The sequence below is a fragment of the Buteo buteo genome, chromosome 1 (assembly GCF_964188355.1).
Source record: "Buteo buteo chromosome 1, bButBut1.hap1.1, whole genome shotgun sequence".
Classification (NCBI taxonomy): Eukaryota; Metazoa; Chordata; class Aves; order Accipitriformes; family Accipitridae; genus Buteo; species Buteo buteo.
The window spans coordinates 17,070,171-17,096,678 of NC_134171.1; the positions used below are offsets into that span (position 1 = coordinate 17,070,171).

The 26,508-nt window shown below is 35.7% G+C and overlaps 1 protein-coding gene across 4 annotated transcripts in view; it reads right to left on the reverse strand.

The window, feature by feature from the left end:
- Positions 1 to 206: 206 nt before the first annotated feature.
- TAPT1 (transmembrane anterior posterior transformation 1) overlaps positions 207 to 26,508 on the reverse strand; it is a 50,166-nt gene continuing 23,864 nt past the window's right edge. The window contains exons 6-15 of one of the 4 annotated variants that reach the window (XM_075023410.1): positions 23,101 to 23,236; positions 22,118 to 22,215; positions 21,894 to 21,963; positions 14,347 to 14,427; positions 13,349 to 13,458; positions 11,703 to 11,762; positions 10,234 to 10,302; positions 8,680 to 8,756; positions 5,110 to 5,270; positions 207 to 2,409 (exon numbers count right to left, since the gene is read on the reverse strand). In XM_075023410.1, the coding sequence (XP_074879511.1) occupies positions 2,180 to 2,409; positions 5,110 to 5,270; positions 8,680 to 8,756; positions 10,234 to 10,302; positions 11,703 to 11,762; positions 13,349 to 13,458; positions 14,347 to 14,427; positions 21,894 to 21,963; positions 22,118 to 22,215; positions 23,101 to 23,236 (1,092 nt within the window). In that variant the 3' untranslated portion in view covers positions 207 to 2,179. The remainder of the gene's footprint in view (positions 2,410 to 5,109; positions 5,271 to 8,679; positions 8,757 to 10,233; positions 10,303 to 11,702; positions 11,763 to 13,348; positions 13,459 to 14,346; positions 14,428 to 21,893; positions 21,964 to 22,117; positions 22,216 to 23,100; positions 23,237 to 26,508) is intronic. The other 3 variants (XM_075023420.1, XM_075023430.1, XM_075023439.1) reach the window with 3 other exon arrangements.

Here is a 26,508-nt window from a genome sequence, read left to right on the forward strand (position 1 = left end):
GATTTGCCTTTAAAAAACAAATTAATAGTAGGCTGGCATCAATACCTTCTTCCTACAAGCGGCAATAACCAACTGCTACAGAAATAAATCAGAACTAAAGCCATATATAACACAGTTCTTATGCGCATTCCCGTCACGCATTTGCAAGAATCTTACTTTATGGAAATCGGAATTTAATACAGTAAATACATCGCAAGTTCACCAACCCTGAATACTAAGAAAGAAATGTCGACGCTGTACTTTTCCTTTTTTAAACAAATATTACAAAATTGAATTTTATTGAGTTTCACACAAGATGCACTTATAAAATTGATACAGAATGTCATTCAACAGAAAAAAATATGAAAGCAATTCCAAGCTTTCTTTAGCAACTGCTAAATAATTAAAAAATAAGATACACCAAATTGACAGATAATCTGAATTTCAATGTGAACATCTCCAATTAGTATAAAATACATCAAAAATTAAAGAATTTCAGATTTTTCCCCAGCATGAGTCCTCTCTTCTTTTTACTCTCATCCCTGAACAGTAACCACAGATTTTGGCCACTACTCCAGCTACTCTTGATGGGATAGGAGAGGCTGAAAGACTGCAGCAAGAAGTTCCGACCAGAGCAGACCTTGCTAACCTGTACAGCAAAGCTATCTCATTACCAAGTCTGCTCAGACACATGATAACTCTGTCCAGCTGTTTCCATTTGCTATACTACTGTAGTCCTGCAAGTTTCAGGGATTAGCATATACGTTGAAATTTTGCATGTCCATAAAGCAAATAAACTTTGGCTTTCCCACTCTGACAAATTATGAAATTAGCAAAGAGCAAATTTTGTCTTCATTTGTTCAGCACTGAAGTACTTTTATGATACCTTCCCTTGGAAAGTGAAACTGGTGCTTACTTAAATATCTGAAAGGCATTTGAAGTTAACGCTGTGTTTTAACAATATATGAAGAATTTATCATTAACTAAAGGGTCTCTTCTGATACAAGTCTCCAACCTAAGTTTTGAGCTCAAATTTATTCCATTCTTCGTCTGAGGATTCCAAACCATCTTTCATCAATTCTCCTACAACTGCATCTTACACCAGAAATTAGGATGCATTGTAATGCTTAAACACTGTTTAAAGATCCAGTCCATCTACTTAAGTTTGTCTAAACCGAATCAATTAAAATGGATAATTGATTTGATCGTCAGTATGAGCTTTTATAGGCATGTTCTCAGGCAAGTTAATACACAGATGTCACTATTATCAGTTAAACCCAAAACACAGTGTAATTTTCTTTTCTGCTGTGTTAATGCCATACATAAAGTTCCAGCATAACACTTGCTTGCTGCAATTAACACTGCCTTTCCTCAACAAATATAAATGCCCCTTTATTATTTTTTCCTACAGCAACAAAAAATCCTCAGCTTTTAAAAATAATTTTATAAATAATTTGCCTTGCAGGACACACAACACAAGAAATGAATATGCTTCATATTTGCCCAGTTAAGCAGAACCTTCATTACTGTGATCTTTCCTTGGTGTTTAGTATTTATATAAAATAGTATGCAGTAAGTCTTTCATTTAAAGGCAAAATTTTATTCTGATTACAAGATTTTCAAGATACATCTTGAAGAGGTTTTTGTTGACAAGAATAACTATCTTGACTTACTGTTTTATGTACCAATGCTTTACGCGTTTGTTGATATAAGCACAAGCTTTGAATTCTGCTTGCAGATGTTTAATAAAACAAGGTTAACTGGAAAGGCAAGCTTCTGATCAAGTTGTCATACATTTCCAGGAATATCCTTACACTGGAGGAACCCTTCATGAAAAGTAGTATGTTCTGGAAGCATGGTTTCATAATGCAGAACAGGATTATGCTTTTTTTCCAGTCTATTTTCCAGAAAAGTGATACTGCAGCTCTGCCACCAGGCTAGAGACTCAGGATCCACCACATTTTCCAAGAGGCAAGTGAAAGATCACTTACTTGACCTGACCAGATACCAAGCCAAGTTACTTGTAGAAAGAAATTAATATTTTTTGCCATTAATAATTTAAGTTTTTAAATAAATATTTATGTGCCTTTTGGGGCAACTGTCCATTCTGGTAGCATCTGCTGTCCCAACAGCTCAGTATCCTTAGCACATTGATTTAAAAAAAAACAAAACAAAAAACCAAAAAAAACCCGCAAAAAACTTAGTCAATTCTGTTTCCACAAATAGTAAACCTGTCTATCTCCAACAAGTCCTTCTTTGAAGACCTGTGCTTTAATTCTGAACTGTCTTGGCTTATATCTTTCTCTTCTCCATCAGGAGTTGTCAGAAATTGATCAGAACTGCTTGTTACAAGTAAAGATGGCATATTCTCCTTCTGATGCACAGGCTGATTGGTAACTGATGTAGATCCATTTTCATCTGTGGAAATTCCTGGTGGAACAGAAGACAATCACAAAGATAATAATGAATTTAACACAGACGTACTGATGCATCTATAACATCCAGATTCATCCAAAGCTGTCCTGAAAGTGTGCTGTATCAAATCAGCAGAAGCAAGAGAAGAATGCTTTGTGGAAGCCACTACCAAGCTACTGCCTCTTCTTAGTTTTACCATAAGAGATTTCCTTTTCTAATTTGGTAAAAGGGTAGAAAATTAATTCTACAGAAGTTCAGATAATGAGCAAGAGCATAAGCAGCAGATGTTAGGACACACACTGCATTCTTGTGGTTTACATACTCATTTTTGTTGGCTTAGGCAAAGAGATTTTGACAGTCATTGTGAGAATCACACAAATATTTTCAACTGAAATGAAGAAAAGGAATCTCTGTAGCAGGAACTAGATGTGCTTAATCCTCTACATAAGTAGAATAAACCTGGCTTCTCTAGGGATAGCTAATAAATGACTCATGCGCTGCTACACACTTTAATAGCACTGGCTCCTAAAGCAGTTCTATTAAAGATGTCTATTTTTATTCCTGCCTCTTACTTCAGTGGAGTTGAACACCGGCTCCATTAACCTAAGACATTTTTAAGTAATATCCATGTATTGTTTCCACATTTTGTTAAAACATTTAAAGAATTAAAATGCACAAGCAAATGACAAGGAAATAAATTTTTTCTTATTTACTATCTCCTCATAAAGACTGTATTATTGTTTCTAAAGGAATCTGAAAAAATTGGACTGATGTGGAGAGTACTGCAGATTAGCCCAAGGGAACATTTTTTGTCAGAATGGCAGCATTATCCAAATTACTACAAAAACTTATTTCTGTATAGCATGTCTTCACAGTATACCATCTACTACTTGAAGGTACATGGATTACTCTCTATAGTTTTATGCAAGTCAAAGGTACTAAACTTGCATTGAGAAAGGAGACAAGTAATGCTAATTGTAGAACTTGGTTACAAAGGTAAGTATTTTCTAACACAGCAGCTTCCAGAGAAAGCTGGCCAGCCTATAAATGATTACCAGTAATTAGAACTTCCACCCTTCAAAAGCAAGTATGAAATTTTATCCTTCAAAATTTTAAACTGTGTCTGTGGATGAGGTGGAAACTCTTATGAAAATAAACTAACTTACATTATAAGCTGAAAGAAAGTAGACGAGATTAATTCCCTCACCCTCATTCTACTAAGAGATAGGTTGAAAGACTGTATTGGAAAAAAAATTTGGTAAGTGGGGCACAGGGATTAACCAATATTGCAGAGCCCAGCAAATACACAGAAGCTGGGGAAGGTAACATCATTCTTTCAAATAATTGAGGTTTCTAGTAAATAAAGAGCTGTTAAAAAGTATATAAAAAAAACCCCAAACTGTTAAAAATTACCTTTTTCACTGATGGAAGTTAGGAATATTCTAAATAAAATCAGCAAAAGCTTTTTGATTGTTACTTTTCAATCAAAATCTTTCCATTTGAGGAAATAAGCATCTCTGCTAACTGACCTGGTAAAATTGCTGCTGCTTCAGCTAAAAATAGGCTTCAGGATTTATTTACTGTGAGTAAGTTTAAGGGTCAATCCGAGTAAGTATGACTTAAGTCTCATATGCAAGTGTAGTACTAGAACATTTAATTAAAACATTATCATTATGACAGTCATCTAATGAAATGCAAAAGACATTCAGACCAATTCATATTATATTCTTTCATCAAGAAACTAAAGCAACCCTTTAAATTTAAGCTATTTAAAAATAAATGTCCACACCAAGTTTCTGCCTGATGTGATTTGACACAGGTGAGAGAGAGATTTACTACTAAAACACTGACAGATTCTTAACTCTGCTGCTGCTGGCAAGACACTATGACAACTAATAAGCACCTTACATTTCAAGCTGTTCAAGTCTTTGGCAAGCAATAGAGCGAGCACAATAAAAGCCTCACTGTTAAGTTCTCTAGGGCTCTCACTGAGCTCTTCACAGAGGAAGATACACAATCCAATTCAGTTGACTGGAACAATGAAGGTTTCTGTTTCCTTCTATAACTTGTCATAGGAACATAATGATGCCCCATTCCAATTACATATTAACTGCTAATGCTGAGGACCTGTATGAGAAAACCATGCTGCACAGACTTAAAATGAAGCAAGTAGAGACCAGCCGAAATTCCTGTTTGGATTTCAGAAAGCTTTCATTAATGTGTTCATGACAACTACAAGTAATTATACCTATTGTGTGCCATGTTTTACATTAATTTCCATAAGAAATGCACGGATTCCTTCCTCATTAAGCTTCAGCACTGCCAGAAAGGATGTGTAAATATTTCCTTATTTGTGTAGTGACATGGCAGAGGGGGTTGGACTAGATGATCTTTAAAGGTCCCCTTCCAACCCAAACCATTCTATGATTATGATTTCAAACAAAAGCATGCTACTGTTCTGATGGTTCTGTCACCTCCACATATCAGGGTGAGATCTTATCAGAAAGATGAGTACTTGCAACCAAAAGATGCATGAACTAAAAGCAATAAATTCTATTACATTTACACACTTGTGTTCACAGCTGTGATACAGTACGATTAAGGTCCAGCAACAGGCTTACTGTGCAGCAATGTCACACATCTGGTTTAATATTAAATCTAGTCTGAAAGCAATTATCATTACAGTTAAAAACAAAACAAGGCAGTTAGCCTTACCTTGGGTAGATTTAAACATGCTTTGCTGTTTGCCAGCTGGCTTCCCTGGGGTGGCAGTCAGGACAGGATTGAATAATTTCTCCTCCATTTTTGCCTCCTTTACATATTGACATGATTTCCCCAGCAATACAATACTGTTAAGGACTTTCAGAGATATTAACCTGAAAAAAAAAGTATTTGTTTACATATTTGCATTAGCACATTAAAATAATTGCATATTATTCATACTGCAATTATTCGTATTAAAATAATTGCATATGGTTACTGCTGTCTTGGAAGGATTAGCTAACAAATTAAATCCCTTCAATAGCAACATCAAAAGGTAATTTCCTTTTCTTAACAAAAACATCAAGTTTTATCATAGTTTAACAAAAGGACTACAAGGACAGTTAAGCAGCCATTTAATACATCAAATATTTAAACAGAGAACTAAAAAGGGCCTTCAACAGTGCAAGTCCAAATTAACTGCACTACTGTTAAAACTGTAGCCTTAAGTGTGCTCAGCCAAGGATCACTAGTGGACTTTGAACCACAAGAAAGCAAGTATCCAGCTTTCACAAATTACAGGCTAATCATAAAAAGTCCTTTTTCACATCACAAAAGACAGTCCATGAAACTCAACAAATCCAAAGAGGCAGCACTGCATTACCATCATAGCACAGTCCAGTTGACGGCAGATTCCTTTTCTATTATCACTAACTTGCAGCACAAACTTCAACAAATCATTTAAGTCCCTTTAATACCTGTCTTCTCAGTTGAAGAACAGGAAGGTTTCAACTACCATCAAGTGCTTACAACTCAAATAAGCTTTGTAAAATTTAAGTTCCATTACTAGTATTACATGACACACAGACCAATGTCCACTCCAGTGTGAAAGCAGAGGTGAAGCAGGTGAAGGCTCACTACAGAACAACAAAGAAATCTGTTCTCTGTAGGATGAACATAAATATCCTCTACACAAATCAACCTATGTAACAAAAGTGAATGAAATGCAGACTCTAAATTCATTCTCCACTCTGAAAATCTGTTTATTAGCATGTCACTAACAGTCTAAAAAGCAGACTTGAAGTGAACATTCACAGATCCATGGAGCAGGTCTAACTACTTAATCATAAAGTGACCCAAGCACACTCCAGCAGCAACTTCACTACCTCTCACCGCATTAATGTAAACAGAACTTGTCAAGCCGAAAAACAAAGCACACTGTACTTTTAAGGGATTTCTATGTAATACATTTAACTGGTAAAAGAAATTTAGAGAAAAGGAAGAATGAGCAGAGCAGGCCACTTTCAGTACTCAGAAGAAACTGACATTTTAGCATCCAAGCAGCCACAAAGAAGATATCATTTTATACAAGTTGAAAGCTGCAATTGTCTATAATTTTATTAGGTTATTGGGAAAGATTTTGTTTCTGAGAGTTGAGAAGCTCTCCTCCATGTTTAGTAAGTTTTAGTGGTGTTTTTTCCTACACTTTTTATGTAACAAGCTTTTGTTCTGAGAGAGTAGGAGTTTACAGCATAATTTCACTCTGATTTAATGAGATTAGAAGTTAAAAAGGCCATAAATCAACACTTCACTATATCAGTTCCAGCTTCTCATGGAAAACTATGCAGGAGTTTCTAGCAATTCTCCTTTATTCTTTTCTGCCAGTCCACCCCAGGCTCAAATTTCTAACAACAATCTAAGTTTGCAGTTGTACAAAATCCTAGAAAAAGAAAACTCCATTTTCATATGCTGGGCAAGACTCTTTTAATAGTATAACTTACAGTATTACAGTTGTTAAATATTAATACAAACCAATGTCCTCCATATTACAGTCTCAATCCTTTGCCCAGTTAACTGTTTCAGATTTTACCACATTGTTTCTCACATAGCATAGATATGATATTACTAATCATTACTAATCAGATGAAAATCTGAAATTTACGTTCAGAACACAAATTACTTGAAAGGTGCAAGAGGTGAGTTAGCTTCACATCTAACATCATGGCAGAAGTAAAAATCTGTTCTTACTTTTCAATAAGGACAAAATAAACCAAAATGTATTTACTCTTGTGACCTATGCCTTCGAAGAGCAGCATTTAATCCTTCATATTAATCACACTACTTCTTCCTGCCCTCCATCCTCCAAGCCACAGAGACAGGGAAAAATCCAGGGCTGGGCTGCAGCAGTGCAATGGTAGATGTAGGGAAATATTACATGTATTGGGAAAAAGGAAAAAAACACTGAGCAGAATAAAGGTGCTGAGCTTGGTATGCCACAGCTTGAATGTGATGATCAGGGGCTAGTGCTTTCAATTATATAGAGCTGGCTTTAGGGAGAACATGGGCACAGCATGTGGTACGCCGGGGAAGAAATCGAAGTATGGTGCAGAGGAATATGGCTAACATTTTAATATTTGGCTTATATGCAGTATCTCAAAGTCCTAGTTATCCAACACTAAAGAGATGTGTCTCTACACTGATGTGGACTAGACACATCAGACCAAGTTCTACGTTTTTTGCTGATCAAGATCAGATTAGAGATAAGAGTCTATCTATTCATAAAAAACGTGTAGCAATCCCATTCTTTTCAGAAGGTATTGTAAAACAGCAGCCTCCTCTCTTCTGGTCTACATGCTGAACCACTGACCCAGGCCTAGAAGCCTTTTACTTCCCAAGCCTTGTGGCCTTCAGTTACGAACACAACTTGGGAGGGCACTGGAAGAGTTGTTCCCACAATACTGTAGGCAGGTTCTCTCTGCTGCAGCAATCTGAATCACTTTATTCCTGATGATCAGTTTTAGGAGGACTCCCAGTATCAATCAGTACTGAGAGACAACAAACGCTGACACAGTTCAGTATGCAGCCTTCCTAGAAACTGGCCATACCCACATAGTCAGTCTCCAGCAAGTGCCTCAAGACAGACTGGATTTATAGTACAACTAAATGCATCTCAGAAGTACGTATCAACTACTGAGAAGTTAAGGATAACACAAGTATAAACTGACTTGGCAGTGAAGGGATACTTGCAAATCATCAGTTTTGGAAAACAAATTGCCATAGGACATTATATTTCTTAACTAAGATTACTTACTGACCCCACCCTTCCCAGAAAGGCAAGCCTTGCATTTACTTTTTTTCCATATAGCAGTTTCCTAACACAAAGAAACCTTGCATTTAACTACCAGAGAGAATTCATGATCTGCTCAGAGCACTTAAACTGCTTTTTTTTGTTGGCATACTGAATCTTTAGTTCTTTTCACAGGAAGTTTCATTCCTTAGAATTCAATTTCCCCTTTTATGCAGAGGTATGGTGCTTGTCTGTCATAAATTCTTTCAATCATTTTTCCATTAGTTATTTTCATTACTGAAGTTACTTATTGAGGGCTATAATCCCCCAACGCAGTTACAGTACTTAGGGTCCAATCTGCACTCTCAATCTTGGTTTATGAGCATAGGTGTTTTACATTTATCTTCTACTGAACATAAACTGTGTTTACACTTAGACCTAGAAGTATCAACAGAAGCTTTTTTCACATATCTCATCAAATAATGGTAAATACTTTTCAACTGTGTGCATTTACTTACCCACAGTAGAACAGCACAACACAAACATAAGCTAAGACTCCTTGTACTTTTATTGAGCTTGTTACGACCCTGATGAGCTGTTTTAAGGATAAAAGTTAAGCAGTTAAAACATATAGCACACAACTATTATAGAATATTTTAACAGACATTTCTTATTTGGTAAAGTCAAGACAAAAGTAGAAACATTTACATTAATAGAATTTATTCTAATGCCTCCCTTGGTAGCACTAAGTATTCAAGATTTTGGTTTGAATAAGTATTATAGTAGCACCTAGTTGCAACTTTCCAAAACTACAGTCTGATAATGTTTCCTTCACCACTGACTTCCAAGTAAAATAACAAGTGAAAAAAAAAAACCCCAAAGTAAAGGGCTGGAAGCAGAGTTAACAATTTTTGAGGAAAATGTCAAGGGATGCTGATGCAGTAAAAGGCAATCAGTGTTTTGCACTATGCTAACATTTTGAATACAAAATTGCTTTGTGAACTAGGCATATGAATCCCAAGTTTCAGTAACAAATGATCCTGAAATCTCAGTTTTACTTCAGTATTTCACAGTTAGGGTTCCAAAGTTAGCAAAGCACTTCAGTTTGTTTAAAACCTATTAGCATCCAGGATATCCTATCTGAACACAACTAACTTGAAAAAAGCACTTCAATCGAATTCTCACTGGATGTACTGCTAATAAAAGAAATCATGACTATGATCACAATTACGGGGGTTTTGGTTTTGTTTTTTTAAAATCCTGGATAAAAACTAGGCAAAGCCTGTCAATAATCTTTTTCCCCCTCTCCGTGGGAGCACAATACATTCAAAAGTTAACTCATATTGATATTCTTCCAGGAAAATTATGAATTAGCATCTTTGCTGGCAAAGCAAGAACACATTCCCAGTATTATGATAACTACAGCCTCTCTACACATGTATGGCAGCTATCTGCAGAAAACATTCTGCAATAGTTAATTCAGAACAGACAGCATGTGGACACAATTCCAATAATTAAGTGATTCATTTTATAGCAGCATGTCCATGTAACAGGGTCAGCTATTTTAGAGTCATGTATTCTACAACAGCTCAGAAGCTCAGTGCTCCATATAAAAGAAAACTTAGTCATTAAACACACCATTACAGGGACAACCACAAGGACTCCTATGGAAAACCTAAAAAAACTAGTACACTACTGCTAACCTTCTGGCAACCAGCTGCTTTGACTATTCCGAGTGAATGAACAGGATAATTGCCAAAAGGAATAAATGTTTAATAAGCACAGATGTAGTTTAATTCCAGTGCTACAACTCAACTGCTTATGAATTCTATAAGATTAATATATTTTCAATTTTCTATGAAAGGCTGATAAACAGTAACACGTTCGTGAAGTCATAATTAGTACGTGATATAGGTTATACTGAATGCTAACTCAACCTTGCAGCATCATTTCAGTTACTTAAGATGATCATTTTATCCTCATAACATCAAAATGAGCCAGCCATCTCACAGGCATACATTCTCAAAGTGAGATCTTAATGACAGAAGACTGACAGGGAAGATACAACTTACTAAAACAGCCAGTGGAAGAGGAATGAAACCCATTCTTCTGGAAACTGAATCACTATAATCTGTATATGCCTAGGAAAAAAAAGAGGAAGAATAATGAACTATTTATGCAAAGGAATGAGCTTATTTTAGCTTGGCACACCCTCTAGATAAGAATCTCTGCTAATAAACACTATACTGCTATAAAGTGTATCTATTCATATTTTGAAATTCAAATGCAGATAGCTGTACTCTCAGACAAAAATGTAATACTACCATGACCAGTAAGATTAGCTTCAGTGCTCTAAATCAAGAGCAACTGGAGTATAATACAAATCTCTAAATCGAGAGCAATTAGGACACTGAATCCAAATGGGCTATATTTCATCTGTACATTATTACCAGCTTAGAGACCTTTTTGTATTAATTTGACTTTGATCCTCAAACATTATACAGAAAAACCCGTAACAGGGATAAAAGAACAATTATCCATCACACTAGCAATTTTAAATCATTCTACAAACATCTATAATTAGCCTCAGGATAACTGTGTTAAAATAATTTTGAAAATATGTTTACATTGGAACTCTTAAAACACAACTACTTTGCATGTCACCTTTCATGCAGTATTGAACGTCATGCCAAGGTTAGTGCCTATATGATGCTACCTCATTTTCCACAGAGGATCCTTACGAAGAGTAATGGATTTTCAGAACTAATAAACCGTTTGTTTTTTTTAATTAACAAATTATTAATAATTAATTATTTGTAATTGAAGGTGTCTAACTTCTTTATGAGGTATAATTACTGCATTCCTAGCAATAACTATTAAACATGCCCAAGAAAACTGCATAAATTCTTATAATAATGTTCATTTAATAGTTAGAGCACTCATCCAAGAGCACTCACTAATAGTTAAGAGACTTATCCAGGAAAGGTGTGCTGTAAATAGTCTTCCAGAAAACAGCATTAACGAAAACCACAAGTAGTCTGTGTGTTTTGTAAATACCCATGCCACAACAGTAACATGCATGGTACAAACATCCCTATACCTCTGTGCATGCTGTCTGTGAAAAAATAAATTCCTAATGAATATTGTATTTTGATTCAATACAGTTAAAATAAAGCAAAAAGAACAGTAATTTAAAATTAACTCAAGAACATCTTGTTAAGCTAGCTTACTTCCCATATATCTCAAAAATGTCAAAGTTGTTACAACCATCCCCTGACTATAAATGTATTTGGAAGAGACTTCTCAATAATATATTAAATAAAGCCTGAACTGACATGAGCAACTGGATAAATATAAAAACATAAATCACAAGGAAATATTCCTGTTGTCTCATATTAAAAAAGCAGGGCAGAATTTCAGTGCTGTAGAAGTGTAACAGTTCTGTATGTATTTCTTTTAGTGTTTGTTCCAATCCCCCCCCCCCCCCCCCCCAATAATTATGTTAGTTAATACAAGAAAATGCCTTTATTTTCAGGCTTACATTTTTCTGTCGACTGCTAACAAGGTCAAATGCAAGACTGGCTCTGTATTCACTGTAGACCTGGAAAAAATCCAGCACATTGGATGTGTGATTAATTTGTTATCACACTTTATAGAAGCAACAGAGATATTAATAAAATATTTCTGTAAAATATTATAAACACTTATGCATAGGCTGAAAGAGTCAAAGGCAGTTTTTCTGAGGTCTAACTGCACACTTCAACAGATGAGCCTGTATTTCTGCAATAAAGTAACTTGCATGTATATACAACAAACAAACAACACTATGCTATGTTTTAGGAATTGAATGAGACTTTATAAAGCATTTACTGAATTTGAGGATCATCAGAAACACAAAGTAAGAGAAATCACATTAACTTTTTCCTACAGTTGATAATTTGTTTTAAGCAAACGGTAGCACTGGGATCAAATTAAACAAATGAGAGAGCTTACTAAGCAAGTGATCCCATGAAAAAAGCAAATTGTATCAGAAGATGAATGAAGCTTTTCTTTTAAGAGTTCTGCATATTGAGACAGAAAAGCACCTATTTTAAGGATAAACGGCAGGGCAACTTGTACTGCAAGTGTTCAAAACTTCTGAAAAAGTCCAACCTAGCAACCATAAATCTTTAGAACTTCATACAAAAAATATGAAGTTTGTTAAATAAACCTTGCAAAATTGTCACTCACTACCCCCATTCTCCAGCTGTTTCAGCACACTGAAGCATGCTATGTTTTTGGCTATCATGACTTCATTATTGCTCTTTTCCACACTCTCTATATGAAAGTAGGGCATGCATAAATGCCTCTGGCATAAGGGAGCTTATTAAGTACATCTATTAAACTTGTTTCTACACTGCACAATGTAGTTACTTTAGAGATGCTGAAAAAGACTGCACTTCCAAGTTCTGATCTCACTTCCTAAAAAGTAGTTTTAATAGTGAAAAAGCACTAACTCGTCTCTTCACAAGTTTATCAAGTGCATTTGAATTCACACAACACGCAAGACAAATGGCCAACGCATCATGCTGCAACACACAAAAAGTAACCTCATCTACTACTTTAAAAGAAGGACTGCATAATATATATGGCCTAAGAAATTTCAAGAGTGGGAAACTAACATAACCTACTTCATATTAGTGCTCCAGGGACACTGGAAAAATATATCTCTTATTTCAGATTCCACCTTTAACACACATAGAAGAACAGAGGCTCAGCAGCCTCACAAGATCTGTTTTTCCTAAAGCATGAATTTTAACCTAAAATCCATTCTGTTAGGAAAAGGTACAAACTCTGTCTAGACTGTAGAATAAGTAACCTTTTGTCAACTTAACTAGTGATCACTTCACAAAATGATCTGCTAGTTATGTGAATTGTAGTTCTTATGTGAACAGTTATACAACACTTTCAATAATTTATGGATCTGGAACTACTCATTTAGAAGAAAAGGTGTTTGTTCCACATTATAAAGATCCTCAGAAGTATATCGTATCAGGAAATTACCAAGCTTTCTCAAATGATATCCTATATATGAATAAAACAATTTTTACGTTTTCTGCACTGGAACCAATTTTAGTATTTAAAAAAATATTAGCAAAATAAACTACAACTTAAAATAGCATTCCACATTCCAAACAGGATACCTACATCTGCTGTGATGTCATTGAATTTTGTTATAAAGGCATGTTTCACAATATCCACCGCAATTTCTGAAGCAACCACCATGCAAACATCTGGGAATAACACCCAAAGATGATCTGAAGGTTGGGAAGAAACAAGTTAGGCCATTTAATTTGATGCCAGTGTACAAAACAAAAATTATAACACTTTTGCTCAATGGTGAAAAATCCTCAAGAGTCTGTAGAGTCTGTAAACTTTACATCACCATACAGCACATAGTGTGCAAGTTCTTGCTTATTCCATTGTTGTTCTAGAAACTTATCAGTACTACACAATCACACCACAATTACGATCAGATTCTAAAGCCTTTGCTCAGTAAAGCTTTATCTCTACTAGGAAGCCAACCTCTGCACATACTAGATAGTAGATGTTCAGTATGTATGAGGAACAGACAGAGCACCTGCAGTTTTAGATGCTTAAGGTAAAATTTAGGCAGACCGGTAACATTCAGGCAAAATACACCACATAGATCAAGGCTCAAAATTATTAAAACAAAGTTTTAATACAATAAAAATAAAAAAAATTACTCAATATTTATTCAATATGGCATTAAAATCCTAAGTATAATCAATATTCAATTATGAATGGAAATTTTTAGATAACCTTCTATCAAATTTCAATCTCACTAGCCTCACAAAATAAAATTCTCTAGGGGATCCGTCATGCTCAATGGACTCCAAGGAAAGGGAAGGACTGAGACAAAAATCATTCAGGACACTAACTGAAACATAACTATGCATGTTTGTAGCATAAGAGCATATCCTTCTAGCAGAAAGTAGAGTCACTCTTACAAGAAAGCCAGAAATACAAAAATGAGAATTTAAGGTATTCGACAAATTAAGATTCCTCTATTAAATGTCCTGGTTACCTTTATCTTTCAGATTGAGGAAAAAGCAAGAGATAATACTTGTTCATAGCACAGGAATTTGTCATTTTGTATTTAGTTCTTCTACTACTTTACTCACCTGGATTCCATGAGAACTGTTCCATATTTCTTAGACATACAATTAGTAGCAGCACATAATTGGTGAACCTCTCCTTTATATCTAGTTAAAAAAAAATAAGCTGTCAACTCCAAAGAAACATTTATTTGCATACACGCATTCTGAGGTTCCACCATTTATTAAGTCTTGGATTACACAATCTTTTCCACAAATTACTCGATCGGATTCGAGGGGAGGGGATGGGATGCTGGGAATCTCACCACAGACAGGATCTCTGCAGTATGCTGTGGCCTAACTGGACATCCGTCCGAAGCTGCATCAGCTCAGGGTTCCCAGCATCAGAAGGGACTTAAGTTGTGATTTGCTGTCACCTTTTCTAATGTATTAATAAAGTAGTCATCTCTCTTGATAAAATCTGTGCATTTCTTGTGGGACTCAAAAAGAACCTGCACCTCCTGGTGCAAAAATGGAGACAATACACCTGTCTGTCATTCCAAGTTAAGAGCAAGGCAAATTTCATTTTCTACAGATCACGGATATCCAAATTGCTACATACTGGGTCCAGTAGTGGGGGGGGGGAGGGGGAAGTGTTTCAAGACAACTATTACACTTTATTTGGAAGGTTCCTACTAGTCTTTCACATCACCACCTTAAAAGGGAACGGCAGGATACATCAGCTCAGTTATCAAAACCATAAGAACTATAGCACAAAAGCAGTCTGACTTGAGATGGAGTCCTATGAATTGTCCTCCGAGACTAGGCAGGGTCTTTTTTTCTATTTGGTGCCCTATCTCCAGAAATGATCCATACGGCTTGCTCCAGGAGGCATTACATTTTTAACTTATTAAAAAAACTCCATGAAATTGTATTATTGAAAAATGGGGTAAAACCCAAAATGTAGTATCACCACAAATTAGCAAGTCCGAAGAAGTCTTTTTAGAAGATAGAACTATTATGAAAATCTGTGAAGACACTGTTATTGCTTCTTATACCCATTAATCACCAGGATAGTAATTTTTTTCCGGGCAAGTCATCTCCAAATCCAAAGGGTTCATTTCCTTAAGCACCTCGAATATTCTTTGCGGTTCTATCTACTGGTTTTAGGATACAAGAAATAGAAGTAAGTGTTCAGAAGAACACAAGAGGACGACCTGGCCAAAAAAACATTTGACTTTGACTTTGTGTCAGCAGCTTCCACCATCTCTGACTACAGACCAACAACAATGTTCATGGCTGCAATTACTATCTTCTAGTATAACAATATCCCTCATTTCAAAAAAGAGGTTTCAAAATACTGGCAAGCCTGAAGGAAGGGAACGAAAAGTAAAGAACTACTCCTCCAGGAGAGGGGAACGTAAAGCACACAAAACTAAAGAAGAATGAGATTGCATGCACACATGTAAAAAGCCACATTTGGGGGTACCTAAACTCATCTCAGTATGGTCTGGGGAAGGGTCAGAGGAATCACAAGTTTCCAAAAAGAACAAGTGGCATATATATGGGGGAAGAAACAAGGAAATCCTTCAGTAAAATACATTTAAATAGCAGAAAAAACAGGACATAGGTGAAGTCCTAACCCTAATTTCTTGGTTTCCTGCCAGTAACACTCCAACAAGTCAAGTATGTTCTTCTATGCTTCTGAATTCACCAAATACTGCCCAAATTACCAGAACACAGTATTTTCTGATAAATCTAGTTATGAGATTATCACTTGGTGCTGTCACCAATGGATTAATATGCAGTCTAGCATTCCTTGATCTATATTCTCTACCACAACCATTAGTGACTCGAAAATAATCACTAGTTTTCAGACTTTTGACCGAAGTCTCAAAACCGTTTCATCTTGTATTTCCCACATTGCATACTTCCACACTGCCATGACACACCATTGATCAGCAATGCGTAAGACAACACACAGATCCCATCTTCAGCGTTTCAGATCCCAGGAAGGCCTGTACAGATAGAAATTCTGAGCGCGAAATAAGGACCTTAATTCAGGCCTAAACATTAGAGCATGTCTCAAGCCAATCCTTCAGCCGTTTATTACCTGCTCAGTATATGTTAGCTCACCAGTCCACAGGATTAAATTGAGAAGGGACATTGTTGGCCTTAAATTTCCTCTTATGCTTTAATAATAAACATTTTCCCCCCACTAATTTCTGAGACTGGATGACAGGCTAACACCTATTCTTCCTCTCCGCTCATTTTTCTTGTTCTCACTGGCCTCCTTCTAATCTGTTATCTCTGCTGCCACAGCTGTTCAAGGCTGCTCAGAGTGAGAGGAATGAGTGCGGCTGCTCTTCATCCTCATCCTTCTCATCAACTGATTGTCAGAGATGCAAGCAAGGGAGAAAGGGCATTTTAGAGCAGCTTCAACAGTAAACCCAAATGATTCAGAAATTCATTTCATTTCTCACCCTCATGGACAAGGACAAAAAAGGCTTCAGGATATCCAAAACAACCAAGGGTAATCACTTCTAAACACCAATTAAAATTTCAGAGTACAGAATATGCACCAATAATGTTTCACCATTTATTATGAACTTATTTGATATTGTATTATGTTTAAAAAAAATACATGTACAAGTGACGGGAATTTCCTGTACCGTGTATTGCCACTTCTTAGACGATGTGGTGAACTATAGAACAAGTGAGGCTACACCCCTAGAGTCACACTTATGGACATCATGCTCTTAAAAAAGAACAAAGGGACAGTAAATTACTGTATTTGTCAATCTGGGGAAACAGTGACAAGCCACCAGTGTTAGTGTTCAGTTATAGAAAGCGCAGGTACTGGCAAAAGAAAATGTCCCTATTCTGCTTTAGCATGATGAAGAGTAAAGTAGGAAGAAAAAAATATATCTCTCTTCTGCATTCTCCATCATGACAATCCTTGGTAACATTGATATAATGTAACACATCCCACAAAGTGTTGGTGATAAGCGTATCACAAACTTGGTTTTCAGTTAGAATACAATATAGCTTTAATAACCCTTTCCATTATAAGACATTTTAAATGGTCTTCAGCTACCTCCACAAGCACATGATTAAGAAGTTTACTTGCTCACTGTTTATGCTCCTAAGTGTTGAAGAACTGACATCTACCCCTAATTCAGACATACTTATCCCCATGACTGATCTCCTGTCAGCACATCCATGCATAGACTGCATTCTAATAGCATGTTTAAACTCTACTCTTAATAGGGCTGGCCCCAAAGCCTGGCCACACATACTATATACTCCCCATATACACACTCTTTAGACTATTTTGAAAGGTGACACTGAATTTGCTTGTGCTTCCATGCATCCACTGGTGGTGCAAATGACTACATATGATTAAATTTTTTCGGTTTCCTTTAAAATACATATTTCAGTATATTGAACAGGGAAAGGAAGAATCAGACACTCCAAGACTCAGCACATCAGAATTTAGTGGTCATGTGTCAAAATCTAACCACAATACATATTTTTTCATGAAGATAAGTCATGTGTACCTATTAGGGTTGTCATATGAATAGGGGTGGTAAACATTTGTTTCAAAGCCAGTAACGTACATACTGCCATAAATGCAATAGGGGAAAAAAGCAAGATGTACTTTTTTTTCTACTGGTTCTGTGAAGTAAAGTCCAAAAAAGGATTGCACATAGCCAAATCATATTTTAAATACCTTCACCCCACTTACATCAACCCTGCCATTCCAATTCACATGGCATTCTATGCCCATATTAATAACATATTCTGCCCTTCTATAAATCCTTCTGGAAAATGGCAACATTCAGTTTAAAGGACTGATAGCAACAGAGACCCGAAGTTTAATTGCCAATGTGTCAAAGGGTATCATCACTTGTAAAAAACATGTAAAAGACTACAGAACTAGAAGTGATTGGAAATAAAGGATGTTCCTAGGACAGCACTGCATCTAGTATGGCCTAGTGTAATTAATTAGCCAACATCCCAAACAATTGATTACTGAACACATTCAGGAAGGACCTGAACTCTGAAGAACTTTGCAGTGGTGACTAATAAGAAGGGCAGTGAGATCCCAGAACAGAGATCCTGAAGTGGCACTTCTACTCGCCTGGGTAGAAAATAGTCTTTAGAACACCTAGTTGTTTCCTTCCAGATTCCCTGACACATTCTGCAGGAATCTTTAATCAGGAAGGAAAAAATAATTTTGATCATGTTAATCCCACTGTTTATATATTTAGACCAAAAGCTGGTTATAAATCATAGTGTGTAAGAAGTGAAACAAGATCTTTTGGTTTACATGTCAGCAAATCCTAAGTAGCTCTAGTGACAATTCCCTTGTAACAAGCGACCACAGCACAAGAAAAGATCAAAGACTGAACAATGAATCATCAAGGAGGCACCGATCTATCTTAAATGTACTCCTGCCCCCAAATCCCTCATCCTTAAAATGAAGAACTGGATTAGAATAATGGTATTAAAAAAACTAAACTAAACTTCTCAAATTCAAGAGACCAAAAGGTAAAAATAAAGGCTGTTCGGTATTTTGATCAAAGCCAAAGAGACTGATAAATTGGGAACAAAGCAGAAAACAGAATTAAGAAAGAAAGAAAAAAAGAGTAAAAAAGTATAAAAAAAACCCCCTGAAGTTCCTAAAGCTTCAGAATAAATATGTTAAATTTTTGAGATGAGAGATTTAAAAAACAAGGAATAATCAGTCCAAACAGCCAACTGAAGCAAATAATGTAATGCCCTGCACCTAATGACCTTCTTCATATGAGGTACAATTGTGTTTTTTGAAAAATTTAGTTTAGAGCACAGCTTGAAATTAAAATAAGACATTTAAAAGCATAAAAGAAGGCAGCATGCTGGGCTTTCAACAGTGATGAAGGAGCTTCTCTTTATAATTTTGGTCTCCTCGTTCACTAATCCTGAGCCCTACAAAGTTAGCTTACAGGTATCTACTTCAAAAAGACAATGTACTGTTTAAATATAGGGAAATACTTCTTCCTGCTATGCCAAATATAAGGTTTTGTGTCTTCTGTATAGAAGTCTTTTCCAACAGCCACAGTACTTAGATTGCCTGGGTGTACATAAATTTCCTAGCAAAAGTCAGGTGACAATGCGAAAGTAGTTTTGCCACAGCAGACGAAACAAAGCTGCAGCAGCCAATATGGTTGCAATAGCTGCAGGATAGGTGCCATCTCAAGCAGCTATACAAACCCCAAGATCTTTACTGACCTCCTGCACCTAAAAGATAACAGGTTTGGTTTTATTAGATAACTGTGTAAACAATGTATATCTGATGGTCTGTTCAATTCACAGTTCTTTTAGTCCTGAAGTTTTAATGAATTAGCTGTTACAGCAGAATTTTACATGTCCATATGAAGGTGAGAAGGATCACTGACTCCACTGACACAAAGTCCACAACTGGAAATACTGGGAAAAATAGTACAGCCACACATCAGCTTGATATCCACAAGCCAGTACTGAGCACAATGCCAAGTGAAAATTATTTCATGATTTCCAAATCTAAATTGGTAGTTTGGTGGCACTTCATATCCTTGTGTCTTACTACATAGCATCTTCAATACCATGCAGAGCTCTGCAAGGTATTTTAATGCATGATATAGGACACGCCTTAGAACGTACAACTGAAACAGTTAATTTCTGTTTTCACACTCTTATTCACAAGATTACTTGCTTTTGAATTCTATTTATAGCAACTTCTCTTGATCGCAATGTCTACTCGAGGTCATTGATATCTTACTTTTCTGCTAGTTCCTATTTTTCTTTTGATTAACATGTTAGATAAGAAGGGAGTTTAACCTATTCATGACAAGTTCCTCAGATGCCTCTATGAGATTGACCTTATTTTTTTCCCCACACAAATTAGTATATTTAGCTTCTGTGTACTGATCAGTACCTTTTCACTGAATTTAAACTACATTTGAGACAACAGTAATATTTTGAGCAGAGGCCCATATAAGGTGGGGCAAGGGGACATCCATTCAGTCTGTCTAAGTTTAATCAGCTGCTCTTGCCATGTTGCCCTACAGCAGAGACTGCAGACCTGAGAAAAGAGCTGGAAGAAAGTGAGAGAAAGGTGGGAAGTATACGGGGGAACCTATATTTAGTGCTTTATTTCAGCAGTTTAGTTGAGTCCAGGCATGCAGTTTAAACATAGTGTTCTAGGACACACGAGGCACTCCAAAGGCTAACTGGAAGCTCAGTCCACAGGACCAGACTACCTTCAGTTCCAGGGGTAGGATATAGCATTGGCAGAGCATGCCAATGCAAGATGCAGTACTATTTCAGCTGCAGGGAATAAAATACTTAAAGGATAACAAAGTTTTGGAACACATGAACTGAAGCGATACTGATCCATCCTTACTGAAACTGTGATGCAGTAAATCTGCTCAAGTTCAGAAGAGATGAGAATCTCTCCTAAAAACCTGTCTACGTTATTTATCTATAAGAAAAACATTGCTGTTCATAACCATACTGAGAAGTGTTCCAGGAAAAGTTATCTGTTCAAAGGGGATAAATTAGTTTGTTTTGTGCACTCTTCTATATATGTACTCACCTGCTTCCATCCCCATATGGTATAATGCATGTCATCACTTTTTCTATCAAGTGATAAAAGGAGACCTGATATTTCTATTAGAGGTCTTCAATGATAATGTCTAGCAATAAAATAATGACATACATTTCTTCTAGCATACTATTGCAGGTGCTTTTTATGGAGGAAATTACCAGCCATTTCTAATAGCAGTCCCTCGTTTATTTCAACATTTAAATCAAGAAAGAGGTCTCGCCTTTCAGTAGGAGAGCTAGGTGCCTACTTGTAAGTATTTTCTGTGAATATTGTGATTAATGAGAGAAAATTTAAGAAAGCTCATTCATGTTTTCTGTCATATTTTAGTAAACATCACTTTTAAATGTTCTCAACTGTGAAGTTAAATCCATTTAATTTTAAAACCATAAATACATACTATTAGCACAGAATTAACTAACACCTTATCAACCCCGCTGGGAAGATTATTTTGGGGGGGGGTTTAAGAACTTCTATGAGGTAGATTAAAATTTAGTGCTAATTTTCCTGTTATGTGATATATTTAAGATTTTATGTAAATAGTCTTTGATCCAAAGCATCACAAAACAATGGCCTTTCAAGGTTTGCATGTAATACCATTGTAGTTTGGAGATGAATTGGACAAAAATCATACAATAGCCACAATTCAAAACCTGAAGCAAGCCTGCTGAAAGTTTAACTCTTGATAAAAAAATCCAAGTAATCTGTTTTCAAATAAACAGCTACTTTTTTTTTTTTTAGCCTATTGAACATTTGAGTTCTCTGGTTTAAAAAACTAGGAGTTGGAATGAAAAACAGTGTTCATGAAAGTGGAATCCCAGTTTCATGCTACTGAACCAAACAGTTCTAAGGGAGATGAGGAATTCAAGTCAGAATGCTCAAATTCACCAAGGTAAAGCTGTTTTAACAGTAATATTAAATAAATGAATGAATGAAAAAAAAAATAAAAATCAGCCTCTCACTTCATCACTTCACATTTTCTCCGGATTAGCACAGCTATACATACCGCTATTTGACATTTGAAAAAGATTGTTCTTCTCAAACTTCTTGAAAACACTTCCTTTTATTTCAACGAACTGTAATTTTTAAAAACAGTTAGTTACTTTTTATTGATAAAGGACTGATATAAACAAATCAGATAATCAAATAATATGCAAATAGACATGATACACAAAGATGAAGGACGCTGAAAACAATTAAGGTACCTATACAACAAAGCTACATACTTACATTATTGGACATCATGATGGTAAGCAGTGATTTATTGTGGGAGTTGAAGGCCACATTAAGTGTTGTTGCTTGAACCATTATAAGAATAGCATGCAGGACTAGATCGCAGGGTTAAGGAAGCATATTTGGAAATAATTTTTCTGCACAACAGTACTGAGCAGCACTTAAACTCAAATTTCTATTTTGTTTCCAAAATTTAACAAAAAAGTTCTATCTCCCTGTCAACTAGATTTACACCAAGACAATACTTAAACTTATGTAACATACAGTGCTTTGTAGCATGTAATAATTACGCTAATTTTTCTTGTTCTAAAAGAGCCCAATGACATTAGCCAGGATGAACAGCAATACAACCTGAAGGAAAAAAATTCAGAATTAGACTAAAGATTTCAGAGAAAACAGGGTAAAGTACAAGAATTCTAAATTCATCACCATCTAAATGCATCGCGTCTATCAGACTATGTATCTCTCTACAGATCATTTTCATCAGTTCACTGTAAGGTTACTTCACACTAAACTCATGTGCATCCTGAATATACATGAGTTTACCCCTTCGAGAAAATGTTTTCAAGCTAGGTGTTTGTAACATTCCACTAAATATCAAAACCCCATGTCTTCAAGACCCTGTGACCCAAAATGCTCAAATACAAATCAGAAATCAAAGTTTCCATGAACTATCCAATTACTGGTTTTCATTTTACTACACATTAGGTATTTAAAAAGCTGTCTACCACCACAGTGGTATACCATTATTAAAGTTTTTTCTAAAAGCAGATTAAAAGGGGTTTTTTTCAAAGCAGGTTAAAAGGGTTTTTTCATTCATTTTAAAAACCTGTAGTACTGGCAATCTTCCTTTGAAAGTAAAGGAACACTGATTTAGGAATACTATCAATTTTTCAAATATATTAAAATAAAATAATGCAGAGCAATTACTATGTAATTTAATTTAGAAAATTTTGCAATTTGTTGAAGAAAAAGGATACAGACATACAGCACTGCCATGAAGAAGTGAGGAATCACACCTATGTGAGCTCTTTTTCTTTCCTTAGGTTCTGTAGCTGTCCAATAAAGAGCATCCAAAATATCTTGTCCAAATGAAGAAAACAGACGATCAGCCACCTAAATATGAAGAACTTTTTACTGACTTAAAGCAATATTTTTCTCTCCAACACTTGAATATGCCACCATGAGTACAGCTCAACATAAAAAAAGTTTCACCTATTTATCACTTTTCATCTCTGTTCATTCCATTTCCACTCTGGATTTCATAGTGATACTGTTCCTTTTGTATACTCAGCAGCTTACTTTCCTTCTCAAATTTACTATCCCCTTTTCAACAGTATATACAATATATAACCGTGTAGTGTTATCTTAAATGTGTTCTTGGAAGACATCCAAGTACAGTTCAAACTTCAGCCTTTGATAAAGCAACACGTATGTTGCATCAAACTATCTTCAATGTTTTTTCCCCATCCCTCTGGGTTTAATAGGGGAAAAAAATAATGAAAAGTGAATTTCAAATGTGTGAAAGGGAACATCATCAGCTTACAGGTACCAAAAGGACTGAAATTAAGATTTGGCTGTACTGTTTCCTTACATCTTGGAATCAAGTATATACTAAATACAAATCTCTGCATAAAGCAGAATTCAGAATTAAAAGTACTGTAAGGCAACTGCAAGTGATCAAAAGGGATTAGAAATTCTGCCAAAAAGGGAAAATTAGTTTGAAAAAACTACAAACATCTGAAGTGTAACCCAAAGAATATATGCACGAGTAGGACACAAAACTAGCAGTAATTCTGAAGACACGAAAACCATGGACGGCAATCTGAGTTTGTAATTCAATACCACAGCAAGAACGGTCACGTGAAGTTCCACCAGTTCTCAACACTTTATCATCAGCAAGCATGTAAAACTGAAGATCATTACAAGGAAAGACTTTTTTTTCTGCTTATACACTACAGTTCAATAATTTTAAAACTAAGCAGCACAGGACAACAGAAATAGCACTTCAAAAATTATATTTGGTATCACAAGGCACATGCCTGGCTAAAGAAAAAAAGAGCTACCTTTCACTGCTTACTAACTCAACCAAACGGAAATAGGTGAATATGTAAAACTGATTATCTCTACTTAATAAAGACAATTTATATTTTCTATTACTGTCTTTCTGTAAGACAACAATTTTGAACATGTTAAAGCAATACATAGCAATATAGAACTAGGTGCACAACGTACCTGCAAATATTGAACCATACTTATGAACTAGAAAATAAGTTCTTGGGACAACATAAGTAAACCTAGATTTGGGATAATTTCCTGACTTTGTTAATTAAGAGTTCTAAACGTAAATATACTGAAGGGAAAGAAGTCATACACTTTAACTTATTCAAGCCAACATTTAATGAAATATCCTAAAATACGAACGCTGAATTAAAACAAATTTTTACTGGATGTCTCAAGTAAACTGTCCTATATGCTACTCTTTAAGCATCGCCTATGAAACAAAATGAACAAACCCATATGCTGATGAATTATCACAGATCTGAAGTTCAAAACCCCATCAGTCTGAGAGATATTTACAGTGGTATTGTTTTCGGCTTTTAAATTTTGCAAATTATGGTGGTCTGCATTATTTGGTTCCTGCTCATTGTGATGACCCATTGAGTAATTACACCTGGTGTAGTAACATCAACTACAGAACGTTTAGAGTTTGGTAAGTTTTTGTTCACAATATTGTGAGGGTTTTAATACATAAAATGGTGGCTTTGCTTTCCTTTTATTTAAGCAGTCCTTGTTTCTTAGCTGACAGTATAGAAAATATTAAAACCCACCACACAATATTGTTGTTTGCTTTTCCAAATATGACTTACCTAAACCCTACATGCCGGCTCCAGGCTCCAGCAGAATTCCATGGTGAGTGCTGTCACCAGCATAACGCACACTGGGGCTTCACAAGGAGCAGGAGCCGGTGGGTCTGAATCTAAAAAAGAAAAGTGTCATTTAAGCCAAATGAGCTGAATGCTCCCCTTAGGCTGTCTATCTGGAGCATTCAGCACATAATTTTAAGATTTTGCATTCCTCGTATCTGTCGAGGACAATATTCCCTGGACTTACCAACAGCCGAAAACATTAGGACATTGTAAACATCTCTGTTGCTCAGTGATTTAACTAAATTAAAAAGATCTTCCTATTTTGAAAACATGTGAAAATATAAAGTTTATTACTTTAAAAAAAGTATATTTAACAGTTCCTTAAAAAGCATTGCTTGCAGTAGTAGCAATGACTTATAACAAAATTCACCAAAGTAGTCTAAGCAAGCCAATATTCAAACTTTTGAAAGCTAACTATCAACCAGGTCTTTCAGTGAGATTCCATGACATTTTCTGCCAATATTGTGGCTGCAACCTACCACAGTTAAAACGCCCCTTAAAGAACATGCCCTCTGCTCGGCACATTGGGTTTCATGAGACACCATGGAAATTAAACACTGTCTTCAACTTCAATGTCTAGGGCAATTTTTCTAATAACTATGAGTGGTAACAGACTTCCCCCTTTCCTAAAAAAAACCCAACAAACTCAGGCAGCACTTCTTAGCTGAGACACACACTTTTGGTTCTGCCAAACACAGCATAGAAACTCAGCTCTTCTCTTCATTCAAAATGGAATGGCATATGGCTTCCAATTCACAGCAAACACTGCAGTCTCTCTTCAAATTAAGTGGTAAGCACATAGTGCTGTAATTTCTCAGCTTTAAGAGAAGTGACTTAAAGTAGTCTTGAAATAAAGAGAAATCACTATTTTGAGCACACAGATTTATTAAGTGATAATCTCTCACAGATTACAGAACTATATATGGATGACTATTTCCCAACACAACTAAAATGCACGTAGTAATGCAGTGCCAATTTAATATTTGTACATGTTTTTCAGAGAATCTAAATTCAAAGGAAACAAAACCCTATGAATAAACAACTGAGGTGGCTTGTATGGTATTTATTTCACTTAGCATAATGAAGTGTGTTCCTTATGCAATATTTTCATATTTTATGAGGAAAGAAAAAATGTCTTTAGACAAAATATTCAGATTTTGCACAAAGTGTAGCCCCATTTTAGCGGTCTTCAAAGTTATGACAGATGTTCAAGTGTTAATAGGTTATTCAGGGATCCCAGAATCCTAGGTATAATAACTCTTGTGTACAAAGCTCTGACTGAGCCCTTTCAAGAGGTTGTATTCCTAATAGGTCCTATATTTGCAGGACGGAGATAAGATAGTAAATAATGTTTTCATAGCTACAATGTGAATCATTGATCATAGCAGTGCAATTAAAAATCTCATGCTTTGCATTAATAACAAAACAGGAACAATTTTTGTTCCCAGAATTTCTCTT